Source organism: Gorilla gorilla, chromosome 4, assembly GCF_029281585.2.
Source record: "Gorilla gorilla gorilla isolate KB3781 chromosome 4, NHGRI_mGorGor1-v2.1_pri, whole genome shotgun sequence".
NCBI lineage: Eukaryota > Metazoa > Chordata > Mammalia > Primates > Hominidae > Gorilla > Gorilla gorilla.
Window position 1 is genome coordinate 56,531,258 of NC_073228.2, and position 26,073 is coordinate 56,557,330.

The window sequence follows — 26,073 nt, forward strand, 5'->3', positions numbered from 1 at the left end:
TCATTTCAACAGGAAACATTTATTTCAAAACGTGAAGGTGGTTATCCTTCCATGAGTTTAAAGTACAAAGGCAGGCTCACGGTGTCGTCAGAATTCAGAACGATGGTCGTGGGGCTGGGGGTGTTGGGAGGGGCTGGGCATGGTTGGCTTTGTGATCTGGGGTCTGGTGTGTTCCATCTCTGAATGTCTCTCGAGCTGCTCTCTGTCTTAATACACTCTCATAAGTTTAACCAAAAATAAAACGAGGATGCGAAGCTTGCTTGGGTTGTTAAGCCTAGGGAAATTATCCAGCCATGAGCCCTGGCCCAGATGCTTCTAGAAGCCTGGAGGGAACTGAGAACTTTCCAAGTGGAGGCCGCAGAGGCAAGGCCCCGAGGTGGGAGCACACTGCTGTTCGTCCCTAGCTCCGAAGGGGGCGCCCTGGTTGGAATCAGTGCTGGGTGCACTGCAGGGCCGGGAAGTCCATGCCCACGTTGTGGCTCAGTGCAGCGAAAGCCGATCTCACCCGCTCCGCAGGGTGTTCAGCCTGCCAGCAGGGGGCCAGCTGGTCCTCCTGGGATATGGCACGGACCCAGCAGCTCTGTCTGAAATCATAATGGCGGAACCAAGGGCCCTCTACGTCCAGGTCCATTGGGAGGCGGGGCATGGAGTTCCACTGCAGGAATCTCCAGGAACCCTGAGGTCCTCCCTGAGCCAGGGCCGGGCTGGGCACACCCTGAGTGCCCACAGGGTAGGTGTCTTCCTGGACAGCCCCACCAGGACAGGGTGTGGAAGAACGAGGTGCCCGTGGCGGGGAAGCTGACCAAATGGGCCGCGGGAACCGGGCTGGTGGGCCTGGAGGGGCCTGCCTGTCCCCCTTGCAGAGGGTCTTCCCGCCACGTGAAGCCGGCACAGGCCTGGATGCCGACGACCCTTGCTCGGCTTTGGCTGAAAGGAAAACAGACGCGGTCAGCATCTCCAGTGAGCCCACGCAGGCCTTTCCGGGCTGGGCCCCACCTGCCTGCGTCTCTGGAGTCCTCGGGGTCTCTGTGTGGCCCCCGTGGACTGACACTGAGGACACGCCTGTAGTCTGCTGATCCCAGAGGGAGGGGTGCGTGCTGCCTGGCGTGGGGAAGATGTCGTGGCATGGCGGGTGGCTCCTGGGACTGCCCCCAGGGTTCAGACTGGCTGGGGGCTTCCTGCCACACACCTTCGTCCCAGGGCTGTTGGGCCTGGGATACGGCCCCCAGTCAGAACTCAGGTGGGAGGGGCCTTGGATGTCACCCAGCCCCTTGTCACCTCACGTGGGGACCTGTCTCCGCAGTGGGTGATTGGGCCCGGATGCGGGTCACCCTCTGCCCTCCTGGGCTGCCCAGTCCGTGCCAGGACTCAACGTTCCCACTTCTGGCTGAACTCTTGGCTCTGGCTCTGGGGCTGGGGTCCCGCCTGTGCCCTCTCCCTGAATGCTCTGTGGCTCAGGGACACTGATTCCCTTGTCTCCCTGGCTCAAGGCTTGTTGTCCTGGCAACCTTGGAGGAGCGTGCAGGAGTGAGGGGCCTCTGCTGCTCTCTGAGGCTGTGGGTGCTTGCAGGGAGGGGCGGGGTCTCCCATAAATGGGTCTGGGCTCCTGTAGTAACTTGGAGGGCCCTGCGAGGGGGAGAGGGAGACACCGTGGAAAGTGGGAGGGGGCTCGTTGGAGGGTCTTGCCCACATCCCCCTCCTGCGTGCACAGCATGTCCAGTATACACGCACTGAGCGCCTGGCCTGAGGACCGGTGGGCCTCCTGTACTTTCTTAGAGTCCAGGAGGAAGAGGAGGAAGAAAAGGTGAAGAGGAAGGCCCAGGTAGTAGGGTTGCGGGTCCCGGGCACTCCCCTACTATTGACTACCCCAGAGGGTGACATGGGAGGGGACATGGCACTGGAGCCCACCTGGGGGTCGCAGGTCCCCCTGCTTTCTTGTTACTTTCTTCATAGAGGCCCTAAGACGCTTGAGCACGGCGTCATCATCCCTGGCCCAGGTATCAACGAACCGGTGGCAAAAACGTTCCCACAGGCCACAGCTGGACGTCTTCGTGAGGCGCTCTAGGGACAGGGTGGATATCAGGCCAGGGGAGTTACCTGGGAATGGTCACAGCTCATACCCCGTGGCCACTTCAGTCTCCTACTGGGCGGTGCCGGATCCTTTTGTGGCCACCCCAGGCGTCCAGATATACACAGGAGACTGTGGCTGGGGGGCGATCCGGACAGGGAAGTGCTCACCACACTCTCGACTTTCATCTGGGTCATGTGGGGGATGGGCTCGGTGTCACAGTGTCCTGCCCAGCCCACCTGGCCAGACCTCCCTCTGGGCCAGAACAGAGGATCATGAGGACAGTGTGAGGAAGCTGCCCTCGGGCCAGTCGGGGTCTGACCCCAGGGCTCCCCAGGCCCCGCTGGGCACACGTAGACTTACTCTGCTGAACCTTAAAGGCGATTCTTGTTATCGGCATCAACGCCTGTTCGCCTTCTACCAGATACACGTCCCACAGGCGCAGGGTGAGCCCGAGAGAGATCTGTGGGGACAGCAGGTGTGAAAGAACCTGGTCCTTCCAGGCTGGGGCTGGTGGCTCGAGCTGCGCACACTGGGGCTTCAGTCTCCAGAGTCAGTGACCTTCCCCATGAGGGTCGCCTGAGCCCTCCAGGACGCTGGGTCAGACAAGGTCTTGAAGCTCCTCATGGGGGGCACTCATTTGAGTGGGGATGTGGCTCCTGGAGAGAGGGGCTTGCCCAGGGCTTGAGGCTTCCCTGAGCCCTCTCAAGTGGGGTCCTGGCCCAGTCTGCCCATGAGGCTGGGCCTGAGCCCCAGCCATTGCCCTGGGATGACCCCTCTTGGGCAGAGGGTTTTGCTTGTGTGTCCTTTGGGGACCCGCCTGAGCCTCCTGTGGGCTGGGAGTGAGCCAGACCCCCGGGCTGGGGAAGCAGGGCACTGCAGGGCAAGGAGGGTCCCTGAGCCAGGGTCTCCCTATGCCTCCTTACCCCGTCAATCAATAGCCGGATGAGGCAGCCTAACGGGGAACGCTGCCCACGTAGATCTTTCTTGTCCTGATGGAAGCAACAGAGGTGCTCAGGCCACTGGGCTGCCCTAAAAACCTCCCTCTTCCAGGGCCTCTGAAGACCCTTCCCCTAGTGCAGAACACTGGGCGGTGTCCAGAGCTCCCCACAACACTGTCACCTTCCCACACTCCCGGTGGACACACTGCCCTTTGCCCTGCTCTGCGGGAGCTGGGCCCCCATCCCTGTGCCTCTGTCTCCTCCAGGGCAGGAAAGGAAACCAACTCCCAGCCCATGGAGAACCCGACGTCCCAGGTCAGGCCCTGGCTGGGACTCAGCCAGTCACCAGCCCCACGAGGGGCTCCAGCCCCCCTGCTCCTACAGCCCCACGGGAGGCAGGGCCTCTGGGAAGAGCTGAGGGGACCATAAGCTCACCTGATTCCCCATGGTCTTCGGTTGTGACGTGGCTACCTCATGCTCCTGTTGGTCTTGGAGCCCCTGGACGGTCCCGCCATTTGGGCTGTGAAATCCTGAGAAGCCCCCAGCCCATCATGAAATCACAGCCTTCCCCCAAGATGTGGAGCCATCAGCTGCAAGAGCTGGGCAGCTGGAGAGGCCCCCAAACCCCAAGGCCTCCCACCCTCCCATCTGGTGACCTCAACATGCGGCCTTTACCCTGGGGAGGTGGGGCGGGAACATTCCCTGGAGCCTGGCTGGAGGTTCCCCTGGAGGCCTCCTGGGCCAGGGTGCAAAAAGGGCAAGCCTGACTTTCAGGCCACGACAGGGCGGCCGGAACTGGGTGGGCGCTTGGCTTCCCGGTCACCTCCTGGTAGTTGGGTCGGGCCAGGGAACAGGGGATGGGGAGATGCTGCCACCTGGGCTTGGTCGGCCCATTCGTGGGCACCGATGGCAGCAGGAGCCCGGGCAGCTGGAGGGCAGGAGGACTCTCAGGGAGGGGAGAGTCAGCTGCACACAATCAGAGCCGGAGGGCGTGGCTCCAGGACACAGAGGGTGGCCACGGGGAGGATGAGATGCCCTCTGCTGATGGGGATGAGAGGCGTCTGATTTGGGCTTTGGGGGTCAGCCGTGGACTCCTGTGGGACCCTCAGCAGAGACATCCTAAAGTCTCCCAACAAGCTGGCGACACAAGGAGGGTGCCTTGGCTGAAAGCTGTGATCACCTGGCCAGGGTGGCCATCCCCAGGTCTGGCTGCAGGAGGTCCCCGGGGCAGCTGTTCACTTACCCTGCAGGGAGTGCCTCTCACTGGCCAGCAGCTGCACCAGTGCCCAGAATGCATCCTCCTCAGGAAGATAGAGGAGGAACAAGGCGGCGATGTGGCTCAGGTCCCTGCAGTAGCCCACCTCCTGCAAGAGCCAGAGTCACCATGGAAGGACATCACCTGGGAGGGCTGAGGTCACCTGGGAGGACTCATGTCATTGGAGAGGGCAGAGGTGACTGGAGAGGCTTCCTCTGAAGGAGAGGCTTCCTCTGAAAAAGAGGCTTCCTCAGGATGCACATTCATTTCATGACAAGAGCCAAGTCCGTCAGGCACTTCAGCACCTTGTCCAAAATGTCTGCTGATAGCACCATCCTGTGTGCGATGCTGCCAAGCTCCTGGGCTTTGGGGCAGCCCCAGGAGGAGGGCGTCATTTCTTGTTCTGAGAAGTGGTGGTCAGGCCCAGGTGACACCAGGAGTCCAGGCCCTGACTCCGTTGTGTCTCAGCTTGACCCCTTGAGACCACCCCCTTCCTTGGAGTTTTATGCCAGCGGTGAGCTGACATCCTACCTCCTATATCCTGGTGGGTCACAAATACTAACTTTAAAAGAAGCAACGACACCCCCACCGGACACCCACTCCTGTCAATATGGAAATATGGCCCGGGAACCTCACTGCCGGGAATACTCACCTGGTTATACTCCTCATACGCCAGCAGGATGTGGAGCAGTTCCCGCTGCCTAGGAAACAGAGAAAGGGGGCTTTGGTTTGTTTTGTGCAGATGTTGTTAATTTCACTTTGTCTATAAAGCCTAACAGCAAATCCCATTTCAGGTTCAGATGATTCACCAGATAAGCAGTGAGCTCTTCAGGGCCTGAGACTCTTGAAGAAATGTTTCAGTAAAATCCACATCTGTGACATGCAAATAGCCCAGTTGTACAGTGACTTGCCTGATCCTTTTCACTCTGAATGATTTTTCTTTTTTTTTCAGTTTGCACACACGCCAGTTCAGTCTGTGGGTGTACAGTTCCTCCACGGTTCCGAACCAATGTGCAGAGTCTCCCGGCCACCGCACCAGCCCCTCCTGGGGCGACTCCTTCATCCTCCAAGTCTCCAGGGTGGCCCCTATGTACCCAGCCTCTCCCCGATCCGTCAGCCCCTGGCCACCCAGACTGCTTCTATGTCCCTGTGGTTTGGCCTTTTCCAGAATGGCCTAGGAATGGGAATCCTACTGTGGTAGCTTATTGGGTCTGGCTTCTGTCCCTCAGCAAAATGCATCTAGGATCCACCCACGTTCGTGCGGGCATCACCGGCTCGTTCCCTTTTCTCACTGGGTCTTCCGTTTGAAGGGAGGACCAGCCTTGCTCTCCCCATTCCCGTGTTGAAGGCCGTCCCCGAAGGCTCCGTGTGTGAGTGACGAGGAGTCAAGCAGTGAACCTGGCATGCAGGTTTCATGTGGATGGCAGTTTCCAAATCAGTGGGTTCAATATCTGTGACACTTTGGGGATGTGTGGTTCAAGTCCATCGAGCTTTGTGAGCCACTGCCCAACTGGCTGCCAACGTGGCTGTGCCACGTCCTGTTCCCAGCAGACCTGGATGAGAGTTTCCAGGACCCCTAATTCTCCCAGCATTTGGTGCTGTCACTGTTGCCTGGGGGGGGCTCATGGGCCCTCTATCCTGCCACCCTCCCGTGGGTCCTACCATGGGTCCCCATGAGTCAGGGAGAGCACCTTTCACCATTGTGCATGATTTTGTTTGCTGCCTTCCATCTCCTCAGGATCCTCCTGGGTTCTGGCCCCACATGTTCCAGTCTGGCCCAGGGCTTGGAACCAGGGAGGTGCTCGGTTCATGGTGCCGGCTGCTCCCTGGGCCGGGAGAGCTCTTGGCAGCTGTGTCATCCCTCCTGGGTGACCCTGGCTTCTGCTCCGGGGAAGCCCCCATCCCTCTCATTCACCCCATCTCTGCTGGGACCCTGTGGCTCCCGTAGGCTTACTTGGTTCCGTATCGATCCTTGAAGAATATATGCTTCCTTAATGTCCCGCTGATGTCCCGGTCGATGCGCTGGATGTGCTCAGATGACCTCTTGCCCTTCTCCTTCATGATCTGTAGGGCAGGGCCAAGAGGAGAAAGCAGTCTCAGGACAGATGGAAGACTCCCTGCCCCCAGTGGCAGTCAGCCCACAGTCAGCACTTCCGGAAGGAAGGACAGAAGGAAGGTTTCCTTCTGCAGAAAGCTGCATTTTGGCTTGTTACTGAAGCCAGGGAGGGTCACCAGAGCTGAGTTTGTCTGTGGTGACTGTGTCACCATCTGTGCCCAGGGTGTTCATCTGACCTTCACCCCCAGCTCCCCAGGGTGGTCTTGACGTTCCCTCCAGCTGGAGACCTGGGCCCCTGACACGGCCTGTCCTGTTTGTTGTGCTCTGGCTGAGCGTACCTGGTATCTTCCGGGGTTTTTCAACTTCATTTCCTCAATGTTCAGGAGGACTGACCACATCGGGCCCCGGATGTTCATGGGCATTCCCTTGTATGCTCGATCTATGAGCTGTCGGCAGAAAACAACCTGGTGTCACAGGCCACGGGGTGACCCCAGTGAGGAACAGAGCCCGGGGATTCTGGAAATTGTTGGTTTTGGCCCCATGATTCCTCAGTAGAGGTGAGATCAAGCTGGGACAGGGTCTCCCTTCCCAGGACTGAAAGAGTGGATGGACACTCAGAGTCGAAACTCTGATCTGAACCTTTTCCTTCCTTCAGGTCACCAGGGCATCCCTAGCCTTGAGCTCCGGGTAGTCCCAGCCCTAGATTCAGATTCCCTCCCAGCAAGGTGACGCTTGCACGAATAGGCAGGAAATCTGGCGACCAGGCCTGCAGTCCTCTGGGCGAGAACAGTGTGCCACCCACCCTCTGAGAGGCTGACGGTGCCAGGCCACAGCCATGGGTGCCTGTCCCCTGTCTCTGCAGAGAGTGCTTCCTCCCTCCACACATTACCTTCCTGCTGCTTTTGTATTTCTCCCAGTCTCCCAGCATATCCACCCACTTGCTCTTTCGGCCGATCTCCCGCCGAATTTGCTGTCAAATGAGGCATGTTGGAGTTAGCGGAGCTGCCAGGCTTCCCAGAGCCACCCACGGATGCTGGGTATTGGGCTCTGGAGCCCTGGTGGGAGCCAGCTGGAAGGAGCCAGGGAAGGGCAGACCTCAAGGGCTGAGAGCCTTTGAGCAAATGAGCACCAGTGGGCTGGCTTTGGGACCCCGGGATGTACCATCCTCAGGCCACAGACACACCAGTCTTAGGTCCCAGCCTCTAGGTGGGGTCCTGACACAAGCGCGCAGCCACCCCCAAGCCAGGACTGTGGTTCTCCTTTTGGAATTTTATCAAACTGCCAAAGTGAACAGCAACCTGGGGTCAGGTCCAGCAGGGACTGCTGCCCCTCCCAGTGACAGCGTGTTGCCCTCACCAGCCACCGCTCAGGCCAGCTGCTTCCTCTGCCTCACTGACCACCCGCCCAGTCCCTACGTCCCTGGACCAGCCCCTCCACGCATCAGGCTCTTACCTTCGCCTCCCGCGCAGTCAGAGGAGGCAGCTCCGTCTCACTGTAAGGCAACCCAGGCAGAGCTGAGGAACTGCACGGGGCCTGGAGCGGCCCCAGCCTGGGTGCCGACCCCCAGAAAGGACTGGCTCTGTCCCTTTCCAGCTCAGGGCTCAGCCCAGGAGAAGGCACAGGGAAGGGAGGACAAGGGCCTTCCTGTGGGGCTGACTCCCAGGGGGGGCAGGATCTGGGAGAAGAAGGAGTGTAGGGACAGCCTGGCCGGGATTACTGGGGCCCCTGGCGTGGGGGGCGGTCAGGCTGCCCAATGGGGCTGCCCGTCCTGGACTCGAGGTGGTGCTTTCTGCTGGAGCTGAGAAAGGTTAGCCCTGAGATGGGATGGGGGCCGCCCAGGGTGGGCGACCGGGCCCTGAGAGGAGTCCCTCAGGGAGTGACCACATCACCCCGCCAGGGTCAAGGGAGCCTGCCCTGAGACCTGCCCGGTGTACTCTGGGTGCACCAGAGGCCCACCCCACTTGACAGCCCCAAGGCCCTTGCAGGTTCTGACCTCCCAGCATCCACCTGCCTCTCCCTGCACCCGAGCCACACACCCTGCGTTTCAGAAGTGGCACGGCTCATCAGCTCCCTCCCACCCTACCTCCCCAGGGATCCTCTGTCTCCATCCTGTGATCCCTGAGGGATGGGCTCCTGGCTGGGCTCCTCTTGCCCGGCCCCAGATCCCTTCCCAGCACCAGACCCAGGTCTTTAGCCGCAAGCCCTGCTGCCTCCCTGGCCTCACCGTGAGATGCCCAGAACGGGGCCCTGCCCATCTTCTCCCCCATTCTCCTAGGGCTACAGCCCCCATTATCACCATGCCTCTTCCCCTCACGGGACAGTGAGGGCTGTAGCTCTAGGGGAATGGGGGAGAACAGGGGCAGGTGGGCCCTCAGAGACCTGCTGGACAACAGCCCTGAAGCTGGGCCAGGCGTCCCCTCACCCTGTGGCCATAACCCTTGCATCTCACCGGGGTTGTCTCCAAGTAGACAGGGCCAGACCCTCAGGCTGCCCCGCTCCTCTTGTGCTCACTTGCCGACAGAACTGCTGAGCGCCCAGGGGCCTGACCTAGCCCAGTCTCCATTCCCACCGGCTCCCTAGATGGGTCCCACACCTCTGGCCTAACAACAACCTCGGGCTGGACCTGCAGGGGAGTCAGGGAGGAGTTCTGTCCCTGGAAAGGAGGTTGACCCGACCTGGTGAGACATGTCCTGCATCAGAAAGGCCTTTCTAAAAGCAAACCCATCCCTGAGCTGAGACAGGTGCTTTAGGGGTGAGGGGAGTGCAGAGGACTCACTGTACAATCCCCAAATGATCGACGTTGTTGTAGCCTCCAAAAGCCTTAGGCCCGTTGTCCTCTGACAGCCCAGGTCGGTGTCCCTGTAGCCCAGAGGGAGCCTTGGTGAGGGGTCCAAGGTAAAGGGTGCAAGGGCCTGGGGGCATTGGCCACCCGTCCCTGCCCTGTGCTCCTAGGGAGCCCAGGACCCTTTGACCAGGGCACACTGGAAGAGGCCTCCCTCCAAGAAGCAGACCGACTTGTACCTTTTCGTATTCCATAATGATGTCCTCTCGCTCTTGTGCCCAGCAACTACCCGCGACCTCTACCACGTCCATCCTGTGAGACAAAATTGTCTAAAGGTTACACTGTACGCGGCGGCTTCGGAGAACACCTGAACCGCTCTCGCCGGGCTCCCAGATGCTGGCTGGCTGCGTAACCCCCATTCCACCGCCGCCCCCAGGTAAAAAGGGGCCAGACCCAGTGGCCCACAGCTGCTCGAGTCTCTGGAGTCTCAAGTCCCAAGCAGGGGTGGGCATCTTCCCAAGGACTTGAGTACAGTGGGACCTAGACAGAATCCTGTTGTCCCCCAATGCCATGAAATGGGGACACACCGGCACCAGCAGGTTGAATGGTTTCCACCTGCCACGGGTGAAGGGCCCATGATGGGCTATTCCAGGGATGTGGAGGCAGACTGGGGTCAGCGACCAGAGGTCTCTGTGCAATCGGCCTCCTGGGATGCTCAGGGCCTCAGAGATGCCCAGTTTCCTACAGGGAACAAGATCTCTCCTGACTGCTCGGTTCTACTCCGCTCATCACTTTGGCTACTGTGGCTCTTCAGTCTGAACAGTGAAGCCACTTTAGGAATAACGCCTGTTGAGCAGGAGGGTGTTCGGTTTGGGGGATGAGAAAGATCTATTGTACGCATGGAAACCACGTCTCTCGCGGACGGACTGTGGAGTCCACCATTCTGAGCCGTCCCAACAGGAGGAGGCTTCATTTTCCTGGGTCACTGAGGAAGAACAGTGGGTCCTTGGTCCTGGAGAACACCTGGATGGACCGTCCCTCCTGGGAATACTCGAGGCAAAAGGAGGGCGAGGCCTCAAGAGGACCACGCAGAACAAGAAATACCTGGGGAGAACCCTAGTGTCCGGACCCCTTTGAACACAAGGGAAGATAGTCTCCCCTCAGCCAGCCCTCCAGGGCTCCTTCATTTTCCACAGCTGCCCAAGGGCAGCAGGCTCCCCCGGACAAGGGACCATGTGTGTTCACTGGGGCCCACAGCGACCATCAGGACCCAGCTTAGGGCACAGAGGTGTTCTGAGGACCGTCAGTGGATCTATGCCAGTGGCTCTATAGCAGTGGCTCTGCCAGGACCAAGCTCTGCCCCATCGGGATCGGAAACCTGGGCAGATTTGGGATCTAGGGCAGGGAGGTCACAGGGTTCAGGCCTGAATTCCAGCACAGCACACGGCAGGGCTGAGAGCAAAACTCAGGGTCATGTCCGGATTCCCAGGCCGGTTACTGCCTCTCTGACCCCAGACGTCTCATCTGTCCAATGGGGACATTTGGGAACAGCACCCACTCTACGAAGCCACCATGGAGACGAAAGAGCCAATCGTCTACACGGGCAGTGTAGAACGGGTGCCTGGTGAGTGCTCAGGGATGACCCTCCTCGGTAGCTGCCCCACAGAGGCCAACACCGCCCGCACCGTAGCCACTGTCCCCAAGTCCGCCTGGAGGGAAGAGAGCAGGTCACGCTCACCTGATTCTGATGAATCAGCTGGCCTGGGTCATGCCTCTCAGGGAGAAAACCTTTGAGTCCACAGAGCTGCTCACAGATACCACTGCCTGTGTGTAACTGCTGTAGAACACTGAGGCAGGCCAGAGAGCGGATAGGTGCTAAGCACCAGTGACATTCTGAGGTCATGGCACGCATCACAATGGGGCCTTGTCCGGGTCAGCAGTGCCCAGAGTCAAGGGTCCTCCGCTGCCTGAGGCGTCAACATGCCTGCCTGCAATGTGTTTGTGCACGTGCGTGCACACGTGTATGTGGGTAAACACGTCTGTGCACGTGTGTGCTGCTTCTCTGGCCAGGCCCGGCTGCCCCACTCATGTGTGCACCCAGTTCCTCATCACTGTCACCCCCGAGGCCCAGGGCCAGCATCAGAGCATCCATGGCTGCTCCCTAACCTCAGCCCTCCCCGCCCAGGGTGGTCCTGGGATACATATAGGGGTGGACGGAAGTGACTGCTGCTGTTGGATCTCAGAATACAAAAGCTAATACTATTACCTAAGGGTCTTTTTAGTGTCTCTAATGGTATCGCTTTTTCATTTCTGATATTTTAACTGGGTATTTCTCTCCATGACCCTTGGATATTCCAGCTAGAGGATCCTGTGGGGAAAGTGCCAGGCACACAGTAGGGGCTCACTCTTCTAGACATGTTATCTAAAACCTGGTTCATCTGTCCTTCCACGCAGGGCCTAGGGGATGCCAAATTCCAGGGGCCAGAAAGAGCTTGGGATAAAATGAAACTTCAAGGGGACGGCTTTGACCTGGGCTGAGTCTGTCTGTGCCATCCAACTGGATTCTCAAGTCCTGAGGCAGGATGTCCAGATGCCCCAGTGCAGGGTCCTCCTGATCAACACCTGCTCCCCTGTACTCATTAGCAACCTCACCCACCCTACTCTCAAAGCACACTTGGCTCTCGTATCCAGGATCTCTGCATCTGTAGATTCAGCAACAGCAGATGGAAAATATTCAGAAAATAAATTGGACGGTTATGTTTCTATTGAACATGTGCAGACTTTGTTCTTGTCATCATTCCCTAAAGAATCCAGTATCACGACCATTTATGTAGCATCTGCATTGTATTACACATCATGAATAATCTAGGGATGGTCTAATGTCTATGGGAGGATGTGCATAGCTGATATGTAAATACTAGGCCATGTTATGTCAGAGACTTGAGGATCCATGAATTTTGGCATCCCCAGGGACCCTACAACTAATCCATGGATACCAAGGGATGACTGTATAAACTCACTCAGGAAGGTTTCTCATTGGAGGAAGGGCCCAGTTCAGGACACACAGGGACATCTCCCTGGACTCCTGTCCATTCATCCATCCATTCATCCACTGTGTCCCCCCATCCCCACATCTCGGACTGTCCCAATGACAGCCCTAGCAAGAAGAGACAAGAAACAAGATACGTTCACGTTGTCCAGTTTTGAGGTATTGGAAGAAGTTGCACCAGTATGAGAATAGTGGGTCAGTTTTCTACAGGATCCAGAAAGCATTATTGGGCAGCCTCGGGGTGCGGAAAGGAGCCTGGCCTCTCCAGCAGCCACACAGGCCTGCAGTAGGATGGGGCTGGGGCTGGCCATGTGGATCAGTTGGGCCTCATGAGGAGAAAGGAAATACCAGGGGGCAGAAGAGGAGCATGGGGGCAGCTGGTTGCCTAAGGAGAAGGCACCTCAGGGAAGGGAACTGTATTCATTTGTTTTCACACTGATGTAAAGAAATACCTGAGATTGGGTAATTTATAAAGGAAACAGGCTTAATTGACTTGCAATTCCAGAAACTTACAATCATGGCAGAAGGGGAAGAGGAAGCAGGCACCTTCTTCACAAGACGGCAGGAGGGAGTGAGTGGAGAACCAGTAAGTGCCACACTTTGAAACTATCAGCTCTCCTGAGAACTACCTCACTATCCGGGGAGCAGCACGGGGGAAGCTGTACCCAAATCCAATCCCTTCCCACCAGATTCCTCCCTTGATACAGGAGGATTAATCAATCCCAGATGAGTTTTGGGTGGGGACACAGAGCCAAACATGTGAGGGTCTCAGTCTATGTTGCAGTTCCCCTGGGGCTGAGGCCTCCTCCAGCCGCCCCTTCCCCCAGGTCTTCCCACCTTCCATGCCCTGAATTCTCTCTCTTTTTTTTTGAGCTTAGTGATAGACAAAGTTAACATAGAAATCTTGGCCTGCCCGGGTGTGGTGGCTCACACCTGTAAACCACTGCACTCCAGCCTGGGCAACAAGAGTGAAACTCCATTGCAAAAAAAAAAAAAAAAAAAGGTACATTTCAAATAATTATCACAAAGCAACTAGCTTTCCATTATCACTGAGTTTAAGAAACAGAATACAGTGAGCACTCAAAAGCCTCCCATTTGCTTCCTCCAAATCACAAATTCTCCCTTCCTCACAAAGGTAACTATCATTCTAAATGTTACAGTAATCACTTTCTTGCTTTTCTTTACAGTTTTATATCCTATGCACAAGTAAATAAATACTAGATTTCATTTTCCCTGTTTTAAAAGCTTTTATATTTATAAATAGAATTACTTAATTCATTTTTGTTTGTTTGTTTTTTGAAACAGGGTCTAGCTCTGACATCCAGACTGGAGCGTAGTAGTGTGATCTCAGCTCGCTGCAACCTCCACCTTCTGGGCTTGAGAGATTCTCTTGCCTCAGCCTCCCGAGTAGCTGGGACTACAGGTGTGTGGCACCACGCTGGCTAATTTCTGTATTTTCTGTAGAGATGGGGTTTCACCATGTTGCCCAGGCTGGTCTTAAACTCCTGGGCTCAAGCAATTGGCCCACCTCAGCCTCCCAAAATGCTGAGATTACAGGTGTGAGCCACCGTGCCTAGCCTAATTCTTTTGTGTCTGGCTTCTTTCCATCAACATTAGGTTTACAAGATTCATTCATACTCGATATAACTACAAATCCATTCATTTTCATTCCTGTATAATGTTCCATTATCTTAATATATCTCAACTTCCCAATCCCTTCTACAACTAATGGACATGTAATGTTTTCGTTTTGGGGCTACTATAGATAATGGTGCTACGAATATTCTTGTACATATCTCCTAGTACACGTATCTTTTGGGTGGATACCTACAGGTAGAACTGCTTATCTTTAACTAGAAAATTGTATTCCAAAGTAGTTGTATTAATTTATATTCTCATCAGCATGGTATGAAAGTTCCTGTTGCTCTACTTAGCAACCCTGTCTAATTTTACCTGTTCAGGTGAGTGCACTGCTATCATAATATTGTTTTAATTTACATTTCACTGATTACTAGTGTAGTTGATCACTTTTTCTTTTTTTTTTGAGACGGAGTCTCGCTCTGTTGCCCAGGCTGGAACGCAATGGCATAATCTCGGCCCATTGCAACCTCTGCCTCTGGGGTTGAAGTGATTCTCCTGCCTCAGCCTCCCAAGTAGCTGGGACTACATGTGCCCACCATCACGCCCAGTTAATTTTTGTAGTTTTAGTAGAGACAGAGTTTCACCATATTGGCCAGGCTGGTCTTGAACTCTGGACCTTGTGATCCATACGTCTCGGCCTCTCAAAGTGCTGGGATTATAGGCGTGACCAACCGCACCCAGCCAAGTTATCTAGTTTAATGAAGTCCAATTTAATCTTTTCTTTTATGTGAGTAGCGTCAGGAATGAATTACCAGTATTATCTTCCAAGGGCTGTTTCATTGTTTTGTTTTCAAATTTAGCTCTATAGAACACCTGGAATTGTGGTGAAAGGTAGGTGGCAAGTTTCATACGGATATCTAATTGTCCCAGCACCACTTGCTGAGAAAACTATCTTTCTCTCACCACTCTGCAATGTTATCTTTGTTATAAATGAGGTGTTCATACATTTATGAACTGGTTTCTGGGTTCTCTATTCTATCCCAATGGTCTACTTGTCTTTTCTTGTACCAATATGACATTATTTTAAATATCATATCTTTGTGAAATAAATCTTGATATCTGGATGATATCCAATCTTGATGATATCCTCATATCTTATTCTTCTTCAAGAGTATCTTGGTTATTCCTGGTGCTTTGTATTTCCACATATGAGAATCAGCTTATCAAATCACAACCCACACACACACACACACACACACACATACACACACACACACGCAGACTTTGCATTTTTATTGGGATTGTGCATTAAGTCATCTGTAGATTAGTTTGTAGAGAACTGGTATCTTAAAATACTGAGTCTTCTAATCCATGAACATGGTTTATTCCTTCCAATATTTAAGTCTTCTTTAATTTCTATCAACATTTTATTTTCTATATAGATGTCTTATATGTCATTTTAAAGGTTTATTCCTAGGTACTTAATTTTTTCTCAGCATTTAATTTTTTTGATACTAAGATAAATAATATCTGTAGTTGAGTTGAATGGTGGCCTCTAAAACAGTATATCCATATATCCATGTTCTAACCCCTGGAACCAGTAAATGTGACCTAATTTGGTAAAAGGATGTTTGTAGATGTAATTAAGTTGAGGATGTCAAGATGAGATCATCCTGGATTATCTGGGTGGGCCCTAAATTCAATAGGTATCCTTATCAGAGAAAGACAGAGAGAAGGAGAAGGCTATATGAAGAGGCAGGGATTGCAGTTATGCAGTCACAAGCCAAAGAATGCCTGGAGCCACCAGAGGTTAGAAGAGACAAGAAAGCATTCTCTCCTAGAACCTTTGGAGGAAGCCCCCACCCTACAGAAACCTTAGTTTCAGACTTCTGGCCTCCAGAAGGTGAAAGAATAAATTCCTGGGCCGGGTGCAGTGGCTCATACCTGTAAACCCAGCATTTTGGGAGGCCGAGGCAGGCAGACCACGAGGTCAGATCAAGACCATCCTGGCCAACATGGTGAAACCCCATCTCTACTAAAAATATAGAAATTAGCCAGGCATGGCGGTGTGCACCTGTAGTATCAGCTACTTGGGAGGCTGAGGCAGGAGAATTGCTTGAACCCAGGAGGCGGAGGCTGCAGTGAGTGGAGATCGCGCCACTGCACTCCAGCCTGGGCGACAGAGAGAGACTGTCAAAAAAAAAAAAAAAAAGAATATATTTCTGTTGTTTAATCCACCAAATTTATGGTAATTTGTTATAACAGACCTAAGAAACCAATACAGTACCTTTTTTACAATTTCATTTTCTCTTGTTGCTGCTATACAATCAATTTACTTGATCTAGAAGCCCTGCTTTCCTTTATTTAATTAATTTATTTATTTAAGATGGAGTTTTGCTCTTGTCGCCCAGGCTGGAGTGCAATGGCACGATCTCGGCTCACTGCAACCTCCGCCTCCCAGGTTCAAGCGATTCTCCTGCCTCAGCCTCCTAAGTAGCTGGGACTACCGGCGTGTGCCACCATGCCTGGCTGATTATTGTAGTTTTAATAGAGACGGGGTTTCACCATCTTGGCCAGGCTGGTCTCGAACTCCTGACCTCATGATCCACCCGCCTCGGCCTCCCAAAGTGCTGGGATTACAGGCGTGAACCACTGTGCCTGGCCTTTCCTTTACTTTATAAAATTAGGACACTAAAGTCCAAAGAGCTCAATCAGCTATCTAGTGGCAGAATTAGAACTAAAACATAGGTTGCTAAATTCCTAGTTCAGTGCCCTTTCTACTCTACCAAGTTGCCACTATACCCGAAGACTACCTCTTTAACAATTATCCACCGACCACAGTTTTCAAACCCTCCTTTTTCTTTTTTACCAAAGAGTCAACCTTTAATGCAATAGTTATATATTAGACTATCAAGAGAGGAATTACGCACAACTTGATTTTCCTCAAGAACATTCTTGTATCCTCTAAGAAACAAAACAAAACAAAACAAAACATAAAAACCAACCCCAAAACACTTTTCCGAAGCCATCCGCATTTATGTGGCAGTGAAGATATACATACCTACACAAACACACAGGAAACATAAATTTTGTGTGTGTTGGTTTTTGTTTTTTTCTAATTTTTTTAGAGACAAGGTCTCACTTATTGCCCAGGTTGGAGTGGAGTGGTTATTTACAGGTGTGAGCATCATAGCATATTATAGCTTCAAAATCCTGTCCTCAAGGGATCCTCCTAAACATGCCTGGCTTAGGAGATACTTTTTTTTTTTTTTTTTTTGAGACAAAGTCTCACTTTATCACCCAGGTTGGAGTGCTGTGGCGCAATCTTCGCTCACTGCAACCTCTGCCTCCTGGGTTCAAGCAATTCTCCTGCCTCAGCATCTCGAGTAGCTGAAACTACAGGCGCATGCCACCATGCCCAGCTAATTTTTTTATTTTTAGTAGAGATGGGGTTTCACCACATTGGCCAGGCTGTTCTCAAACTCCTGACTTCAGGTGATCCCCCTGCTTCAGCCTCCCAAAGTGCTGGGAGTACAGGTGTGAGCCACCGCACCTGGCCATTTCCTTTCTTTCTTTTTTTTCTTTTTCTTTTCTTTTTGAGACAGGGTCTTGCCCAGGCTGGAATGCGTGGGGCAAGCAAGCATGGCTCACTGCAGCTTTGACCTCCTAGTCTCAAGTGATCCTCCTGCCTCAGCCTCCAGAGTAGTTGAGACTATAGGCACACACCATCATGGCTGCTTAGTTAAAAAAAAAATTTTTTTTTTTTTGGAAGAGACGAGGTCTCACTATGTTGCCCAGGCTAGCCTTGAACTCCTGAGCTAAGGTGATCCTCCTGCTTCAGCCTCCCAAAGTGTTGGGATTACAGGTGTGAGCCACTGCACCCGGCCAGGAGACACAAATTTTTAAAGAAAGTAGTACTCAGATGCACTGACTATCCTGTTGCCTCTTAATATATGGATAAGGAATGTCATTTCACACATTAGCCACCATGAGTAATACTAAATCCTGGCTCTGATCACTTATATTAGCATATATAATACATTGAAAATGCATTCACAGCAACAGATTTTGAGGACAGGATAAAAAAGTAAAAAAATAAAATGTGTAAAATTACTAAATTTTAAAAAATTAAAAGAAGAGAAGAAAATGCATTCAATGATGTTGCAAAGACAGAAAATGACTATTTCACAAATGACACTAGCAAGACTGGCAGTGAGTTGCCTAACATTTAACTAACCATTTTTCGGTGGACTGCAATGATGTAACCTGTAAAGGGGCTGTCAGGAAGAGATGGCATGTGACCATTAACCATTCCATTTGTGAACTTCTTCTCAGTTCCACATGGCACAACAGTGTTTGGCATTCCATTGGGGATGAATATTGGTCGGGGTAGGTCCCCATTGGTAGTAAGGGTGAACATTCCATTTGTAGATGGCGAAGAGGAGAAATCTACAAATTCAAAGATAAGTAAAGCATCATAAGCTTGTGGTATTTTCATCTTTGCTCTTTTCTCAAGTATCCTGAGGACCAGAGACAGTGTAGTCTCTTAACACAGGGCAGGGAGAAATCACAGTATAAATAATTCTAGATTTATTGGAAGATTTTAATTTTCCAGTTTCACTTCCCTAACTCACACTTTTAACCAAATGAAAAGGAAAGAGTAACTGCTGGAAACTATTAAGCAGATTTTTTGCAGAAACCTGTATCAGCACCATGTTGTAGCACACAAACAGTTCTACCACTTGTTTTCTTTTCCTTCTCTTCGCCTTTGAAGACGCTGTCCAATACAGTAACCTCTACCCAGATGTTGCATTTAAAATTTAAATTAGGCTGGATGAGGTAGCTCACATTTGTAATCCTAGCACTTCGGGAGGCTGAGGTAGCAGATCCCTTGAACCCAGGAGCTAGTGACCAGCCTAGGCAACATGGTGAAAAAAAAAAAAGTCTTGGCTGGGCACAGTGACTCACAACTGTAATCGTGACTCACGACTCAGGATTTTGGGAAACTGAAGTGGGAGGATTACTTGAGCCCAAGAGTTCAAGACCAGCATAGGCAATATAGACCCCCGCAGTCTCTACAAAAGACAAAAAAATTAGCCAGGCATGGTGGCGAGTGCCTGTAGTCCCAGCTGCTTGGGAGGATGAGGTGAGAGGACTGCTTGAGCCCAGGAGGTTGAGACTGCCGTAAGCCACGATGGTGCCACTGCACTCCAGCCTGGGACAGAATTTAAATAAATTTCTCCTTTATAAGCATATTCTCATATTACCAGCCAATTATATATATAAAAAAAGGCAAACAGAAAACAATGAAATGTCATTACTTACAATGTGCGACTCCAGCCAGAGTTTGGTAGAAAGGAGGAGTATCACGATCACCAGTGAGGGTAACATACACACCTCCAGATAGAAGCCATCGAGAGAAAGTAAAAGCATCTTTGTTTAGAAAAAGCCAATTTCTAAACTTTTCATAGTTTACCTTTTCACCCTAAAATTAAAACAAGAAAACATAAGTTCAGTCAAATTTTAAGGTGTCTTACTTGGAACCTGCACAACCTGAAATTTGCAATCAGTTGGCAATTACCTTTGTGCTATCTACAAAGGAAGGATTATCTAATAACACTGCAGGGTGTATATACATATTTGGAAATCAAACTGTTTTCAAAAATACTTGTGCTTCATAACTTCTACTTGCATAAAATCTGTATGTTAACTACAAATTATTTCATCAATTCAGTAAAGCAGTACACTGCCAATAAGCCAGATTTTGTTTGCTAAGTATATCCCAAAACCAGTAAACTGCATTTTGTTTTTTGTTTTTGTTTGTTTGTTTGAGACGGAGTCTCACTTTGTCGCCCAGGCTGGAGTGCAGTGGCGCGATCTCGGCTCACTGCAAGCTCTGCCTCCCGGGTTCACGCCATTCTCCTACCTCAGCCTCCCGAGTAGCTGGGACTACAGGCACCCACCACCACACCCGGCTAATTTTTTGTATTTTTTAGTAAAGATGAGGTTTCACCGTGTTAGCCAGGATGGTCTTGATCTCCTGACCTTGTGATCCGCCCGCCTCGGCCTCCCAAAGTGCTGGGATTACAGGCGTGAGCCACCGTGCCCGGCCATCTGCATTTCTTTAAACATTTAATAAATCCAATTTTTCACTTGCCTTATCCCTCTTCTTTAGCACTCTTCAATCTGCCTGAGTTACTATATTTTAATTAAATCTGTATGGAATTAAAATACTCTTTAAATTTCATTTGTGAATTAAAAACAACTATCCAGGTGTCCTCCTAGAGTAGACAATCAGGATCCCAGAAGGCATCACTGAAAACATGTATGTACACAGAGAACAAAAAGAAGCAAGTTGATTTCTGTTCCTTTGCTTTCTTTCCAGGTATTTTTCTTGATAAATCTCTGGAGAAAAGTATCCAGGCTGAAAAAGAGCATCACATGGTTGTTGACGCCAATCCCTTTGCTTGGAAGACAAGAGATCTTAGGTTTAGTGGGAGCCAGGTATTTCTAAGCAGAAAAAGGGAGAAGCAATTCACAAGGAAATACAATGAAGCTACAACCTGAACTATTTGATCAGGAAAAAAAAGAAAGAAATACATTGAATAATGACAGTCAAGATTGGAGCAGCTCTAATCCTAATAGACATGTTAAAGAATACGAATAATTAGTTCCCTAAAAGAAATATGGTAGGAACATATCTACATTGTTTAGTAGCATCCCATTAAGTGAGGCGATACTCTTAGCCCGGTACTTTCAGAACATTTAACGTGACTGCAATCCAAGCAATCAAGACATTGACAATCTCGTTTTTCTGAATGGAAGAATATGGTGTGGAAGTGGATCATACAAATTGGGTCATTCTTGTCATAACTAAATCAGAGTCAACAGGCCCGGGGTAGAAAGCATTCACGATACATTGCTCTTGAAATGTAATTCTCTGTAAGTCCAGCTGCTGAGATGACTTGCTGCAACTAATTTTGCCCACCACCATCGCCCACCAACTGAAGTTTGCCAGCTCCCTAAAGCTTTACTAATACCAATGAACTTTCTCTCAGGACCATATGTGACATTCCTTTTTTTAGAAAACTCCCAACCTTCTCTTTGTTCTTTGGACATACTGAAGATCACCCAGTCTTCACGTATGCTCTATACATTTTTATTTTGACATTGACAATGACATTCAGACATGTTGCAGGGACATATGAGTACACTGCCAACATGTTTAGAGATGAGAGTTCCTACCCATATTCTTTCTGTATCCCATGTTTAGTCTAGAAAGAAGCTTAGTATAAATTCTACAAGCTGATGCACATTTTTACACACATTAACATCTCTGACATTGGGATAAGTCTTAAAATCAATAGCATCCTTTAATTGTAATTTCTTAGTGGTTGTGATATTGTTAAATATATATTTGGTCTTCATCTCTTTTTCTGGCATGCAACTCCTAAAATTCTTGTAATCTCCAAAGTGATAAATGACTCTGCATGCTAATGAAGGGACCCCACAGCTGGGTGGAGGGCTGCTAGATAGCCTCAGGATGGGGGCTGGCCACTGGAAAAAAAAAAAACCACAATGATTAACCTCTAGGGAGGGAGGGGAGAGGGCTTAAAGTTGAGCTGATTACCAATGGTCAATGATTTAATCAATCATGATCGCTAGCGAAGATGTCTAGGGGTCAGTTTTCTGGAACTAATCCCTCAACCTGTGGGATCTGATGCTATCTCCAGGTAGACCCTTCTACCACCTTCATACAGAGCTAATACCAAATGTTTACAATGTCCTAAGAACTGCTCTAAATATTTCAACTACTAATTTAATCTTCAAAACACTCTCTACAGAAGACACTATTATTATCCCCATTTTATCATGAGAAAACCAAGACACCAAAAGGTTAAGGAATTTGCCTACTGTTATTCAGTGGAAGAAAGAGGACTGAACTCAGGTAGCCCAAGCTCCAAAGTTAGCACACTGCCTGTCTAAGTGAAATACAAAGTAATCTCTGAAATTCACTTGCCCATTGGGAATCATTCCACATAACTGGTAGACCAAAAATTATATGGTCAAATCTGATTTTTTATGTTTTTGAGTCATGGATCTCTACTAAAAAGAGAAGAATAGTATAAAATATAAATTTTCATTTTAAGAGTCAACAACCTAAAATAAGTCAGTGAGAAAAAAACTTCATACAACACCTAGGTGGATTCCTTTATAACTTCATCTGTCAAGGCTAATAATAAAGCACAAGATAGAAAAAGCTGAGACCCATATCACTTAAATCTAAGCACTAGGTCCTTATATTTTAGCTAAAGTGCTTCTCTGTGTGTGTGTGTGTGTGTGTGTATAAACACAAAAACAACACAAAGCATTGTTATTGAAGGTCTGAATTAACCTATTCTAATATAAATACTTGGATAGCAAGGTTCTACATGCAATCATCAGACACACTACTCAGATATTACAGCAGGCAAATAAATCAAATAGTTGAATCAAATACCAATAGCCCATTTACAATGTTGGTTTTATACCAACTAGAGGTATCTAATAGTTCAAATAGCCATATACATGAGCTTCACATTTCTTTGATCTTTTCTCCTCTAAAGATCTTATTAAAAACACCACCAACTCAGGCATTAACTACCACAGTCTTATGATGTCTTTATTATAGTAACTTCCTCTTCCCATAATTGAAAATTTAAGCATTCCACTCTTCCTATCACCATTTCCTCTTATGAGTACATTTCATCTAGTATCCTACACCAGCAATTTTTTAATTCCACAGGACCTACACCAATGACCTACCTGCAGATCACCAAATTTAATGATCACTTCTCAGTGATCAAAGGTCGACTCACTAGACCTTCCAGGGTATTTGACATAGTTGAGTTCTCCTTCCTTCTTGAAACATTGTCCTCAGTTGGCTTCCAGGACACTATTCTCTTTTATTAATCCTCTTTTCTTGCACGCTATTTCTTAGTGGTCTGTTTTGAGTCCTCTTCATCTCTCCAAACTCTAAACACTGGATGACAGGACTCATTCTTCCAACATGTTTTCTATCTAAACTTACTCCTAGATGATCTCATCCTCACCTGTAAGCCAACAACAAATCCTTTACTCCTCAACAACAGATTTATAAATCAAAAATCACATTTGACAACTCCACTTGAGTGTCTAATAGGATTCTCAAGTGTAATTACAACTTTCTTGATATCCAACCCCCTAACCTGCTTCTCCATTACTCTTAGCCATCTCAGTTAGTGGTAATTCCATTCATTTACTGAATCAGGCTAAATACTAATCATCTTCCCTCTACTCATTCTGTCACATAGTCCATAATCAATACGAGAAAAAATTCTAGGCCAACTCTATCTTTGAAATAAATGCAGAATCTGAAAACTTCTCACTACCTCACTGCTACACCATGTTCTAAGTGACTGATTAAATCACTGACCATTGGTAATCATGATCCTCATGCCTGGATTATTCAGATATCTCAATTGGACTCAGTTCAGCCTACTTCCCACATAAGATCCAAAGTGATCATGTGTGTAAAAAAAAAAAAAGCCTCATATTTTGTTACTCCTCTACTCAAAACCTTCCAGTGGTTTCTATCTCACTCAGGGTAAAAGTCAAAGGACTCATGCTGTCCTATAGGACAATATATAATCATTTCCTACCACTCCCCTGTTCACACCATTCCAACTAAATTGGCCTTTTTATTGTTCCTTGGACATACAAGTACACCGCCACCTCAAGGCCTTTGCTATATTCTCTTGATGAAAAGTGGTCCTCCAGATATCTTCATGGTTTTCTTTCTCACTTGCTATAAATTATTTACTCAAATCTTACTTATCTGATAGACCTAACCATTCTATATAAAATAACAAGATTCAGATTTTCTCTATTACCACCTTCTTCCTTTATTCTACTTTATTTTCCCCTATAGCACTAATTATCAGCTAATACATGTGTCTGCTATTGTGTTTAAATTTTTAGAGTACTGGGTAGCCAACCACCCTTAGTTTCCATCTACAAAAATGAGAATGTCTGCATAAACCTTATTAAAATGAAAAAATATCATACTTCCTGAAAAAGAAAAAAGAGTATTAATGTTTTGGACATCTATGTCAAAAATCCAATCAGTCAGGTTTGCTAGATTATCTTTTTTTCTTACAAGCAAATTTTATTATGGGGGAAAAAAACAAACAAATCATAGCTCAGTTCGTCCTGAAGTAGTAAATTACTATCACAGCAACTTCCGGTCAATATGTCAGAACCAAAAACACAAGAAGCGCATCCTTTTGCACCTGACACTTGGAAATGCTGGATAAAACGTTAGCGCCATAACCACCACCAAAAACTGCATGCTAGGCTCAAAAGCAAGAAAGAGATATCACCAGGTGCTATCAACACAGGAGATATTCAAAACCAGAGTGGTAAGAAACTAATGATAGACAGTCCAAAGATATATCAGAACCAGATACATGCAAATGGCTGAAATATGGACAATCAGTGTCTATACAGTCAGGAAGGCAGAGCTAACTCCCCAAATAAAACAAACAACAATGGAGGACTGTCATACTGGTGAAATGGAATTGTGTCAAAAAGCCACCCGAAAGAAAATGGGCAGCACTGAGTGCTGCATGAAAGAATCAGAACTTCTAAAGGGATTTTTACTCTACAATCACTAAGGACTTGTCACATACTAGCAGACCTCTGAAAAGAAAAATAAAATAATTCTCTCTGTTAAAGATATACTTTTTCTATTGCTGAATTTTCTATTGTTTAATTTTTCTATAAAGACACAATGGAAATATATTATTTTTGAAAACAGAAAAAGTGACTTTCCCCACCCTCTGGTAGAGTCGGGGTCTTGCTACATTGTCCAGGCTGGTCTTGAACTCCTGGGCTCAAGAGATCTTCTCACCTGGGTCACCCAAAGTACTTGGATTACAGGTGTGAGCCACCTTGCCTGGCCCAAAGATGACAATTTTTTAACACAAATATTTCACTATGCAAATCAACTAGGAGAAATAAATGACAAAATAGGCTTTGATAAAACAGGTCACAGATGGCTCAAGGCTAATGAATGAATGATATCCGTGATGAAAAGCAAAGACACTACAACATGAGCACTGTTTCAGGTTCCTGCAGGAGTGTGTGTGTGTGTGTGTGTGTGTATTACTGTGTTAGTGTGAGTATATAGAATTGTGTTTCATTATACTGTAAGTGTGAATAGTTGCCTTTACAGTAGAATTGAAAATTTTCAGATTTACAAATGTAACAGTAATGAGTCATGCAATAGCACATAAATGGAAACATCAATAAATATAAAAATGCCAAGAGTAATCTGCACATAAACATCTGTTTGTCATACTTAAAACTTTTTACACAACTAAGAGTTAATACTTTGTCAACGAAAAGGGATAAAATGTAAATCTTTAACTATACCTCTGAGAAACACTTCCTGAGTGTATCTGGGACTTTACCATCCACCACATGGAGCATTCTTTCCATTTCTTCCCGTATAATATAGTTCCCAGATTGACTTGAAAAAAGACTAAAAGTGTCTAAGAAAAAGAAAGATAGAATAAATTAATCTTAACAAAGATCAAATATACTTTGGTGGAAGTAGGGAGAAAAGACAAAGCTACAATAACTGAGTGATTACTAGGGCCAAGCACTTTATAAATATAGTTTATTCCTTAAAATAATCCAGCAACAAAAATTTAAAACAGCAGTGTAGTATCTTTTCAAACATGCCAAATTTGCAAAAATCTTTAGGTATAACAATACAAAGTGTTAGCAAAGACTAGGAGAAACAGGACCTCTTATACACTGTTAATAGAAGCACAAATTATTGCAACCACTTTCATGAGTAATTTGGCAAAATCTAGTAAAGGTCAAGAGACATTCCAGAAACTCCACTTCCATCTTTGAAAAACTCTGATACCTGCGTACAAAATACAAGATGTTCACTGAAATACTGTTTGTAAGAGCAAAACTTCGAAAAAAAAAAGATAAATGTCTATCAACAAGAGAACAGGTAAAATGAGATACACACAATGAAATACTACAAAGAAGTTAAAATATGTGTTTCAAGATGGATAAATATCAAAAGATATAATATTCAGAGGAAAAGCAAATGACAAAATCATCTGTATAGTACAGTAGTACCCCCTTACCCATGGTTTTGCTTTCCAAGGTTTCAGTCACCTGTGGTTAACAGAGGTCCAAAAATATTAAATGGAAATTTCCAGAAATGAACAATTCATAAACTTTAAATTGCACACTGTTCTGAGTAACGTGATAAAATCTCTTGCCTCCCTCTTTATCCC

The 26,073-nt window shown here is 48.4% G+C and overlaps 1 protein-coding gene and 1 long non-coding RNA gene across 4 annotated transcripts; one reads left to right on the forward strand and one right to left on the reverse strand.

Moving 5' to 3' along the window:
• On the reverse strand, positions 1-25,305 carry LOC129533797 (TBC1 domain family member 3G-like). 3 transcript variants are annotated; one of them, XM_063706521.1, is made up of 17 exons: positions 25,187-25,305; positions 19,058-19,217; positions 17,970-18,181; positions 9,342-9,414; positions 9,097-9,179; positions 7,773-7,812; positions 7,210-7,290; positions 6,659-6,766; positions 6,219-6,328; positions 4,917-4,965; positions 4,253-4,373; positions 3,445-3,539; positions 2,995-3,060; positions 2,432-2,531; positions 1,909-2,061; positions 489-927; positions 1-445 (listed from the first exon to the last, which is right to left on the reverse strand). In XM_063706521.1, exons 2-17 carry the CDS (start codon positions 19,163-19,165, stop codon positions 316-318), a joined length of 1,968 nt encoding a protein of 655 aa, XP_063562591.1. In that variant the 5' UTR covers positions 19,166-19,217; positions 25,187-25,305; the 3' UTR covers positions 1-315. The 3 variants fall into 3 exon arrangements, with proteins under 3 accessions (XP_063562591.1, XP_055244307.2, XP_055244308.1); XM_055388332.2 differs by having other exon boundaries at positions 1-927; XM_055388333.2 differs by lacking the exons at positions 17,970-18,181; positions 19,058-19,217; positions 25,187-25,305 and adding an exon at positions 10,841-10,965 and having other exon boundaries at positions 1-927.
• Positions 11,046-11,872, forward strand: LOC129533798 (uncharacterized). The gene is made up of 2 exons (XR_010133657.1): positions 11,046-11,127; positions 11,557-11,872. It is a non-coding gene; the product is annotated as an uncharacterized lncRNA (long non-coding RNA).
• Positions 25,306-26,073: the final 768 nt, after the last annotated feature.

What these genes read in the sequence shown, in the direction of transcription:
- LOC129533797 (XM_063706521.1), bottom strand. Translation starts at nt 19,165, where the DNA reads ATGCTTTTACTTTCTCTCGATGGCTTCTATCTGGAGGTGTGTATGTTA. An exon ending in AAGGATCGATACGGAACCAA is followed by an intron (nt 4,966 to 6,218) that starts GTAAGCCTACGG and finishes TCTGTTTCCTAG; the next exon opens with GCAGCGGGAACTGCTCCACA. An exon ending in CGCCTTTAAGGTTCAGCAGA is followed by an intron (nt 2,062 to 2,431) that starts GTAAGTCTACGT and finishes CCCTGTCCCTAG; the next exon opens with AGCGCCTCACGAAGACGTCC.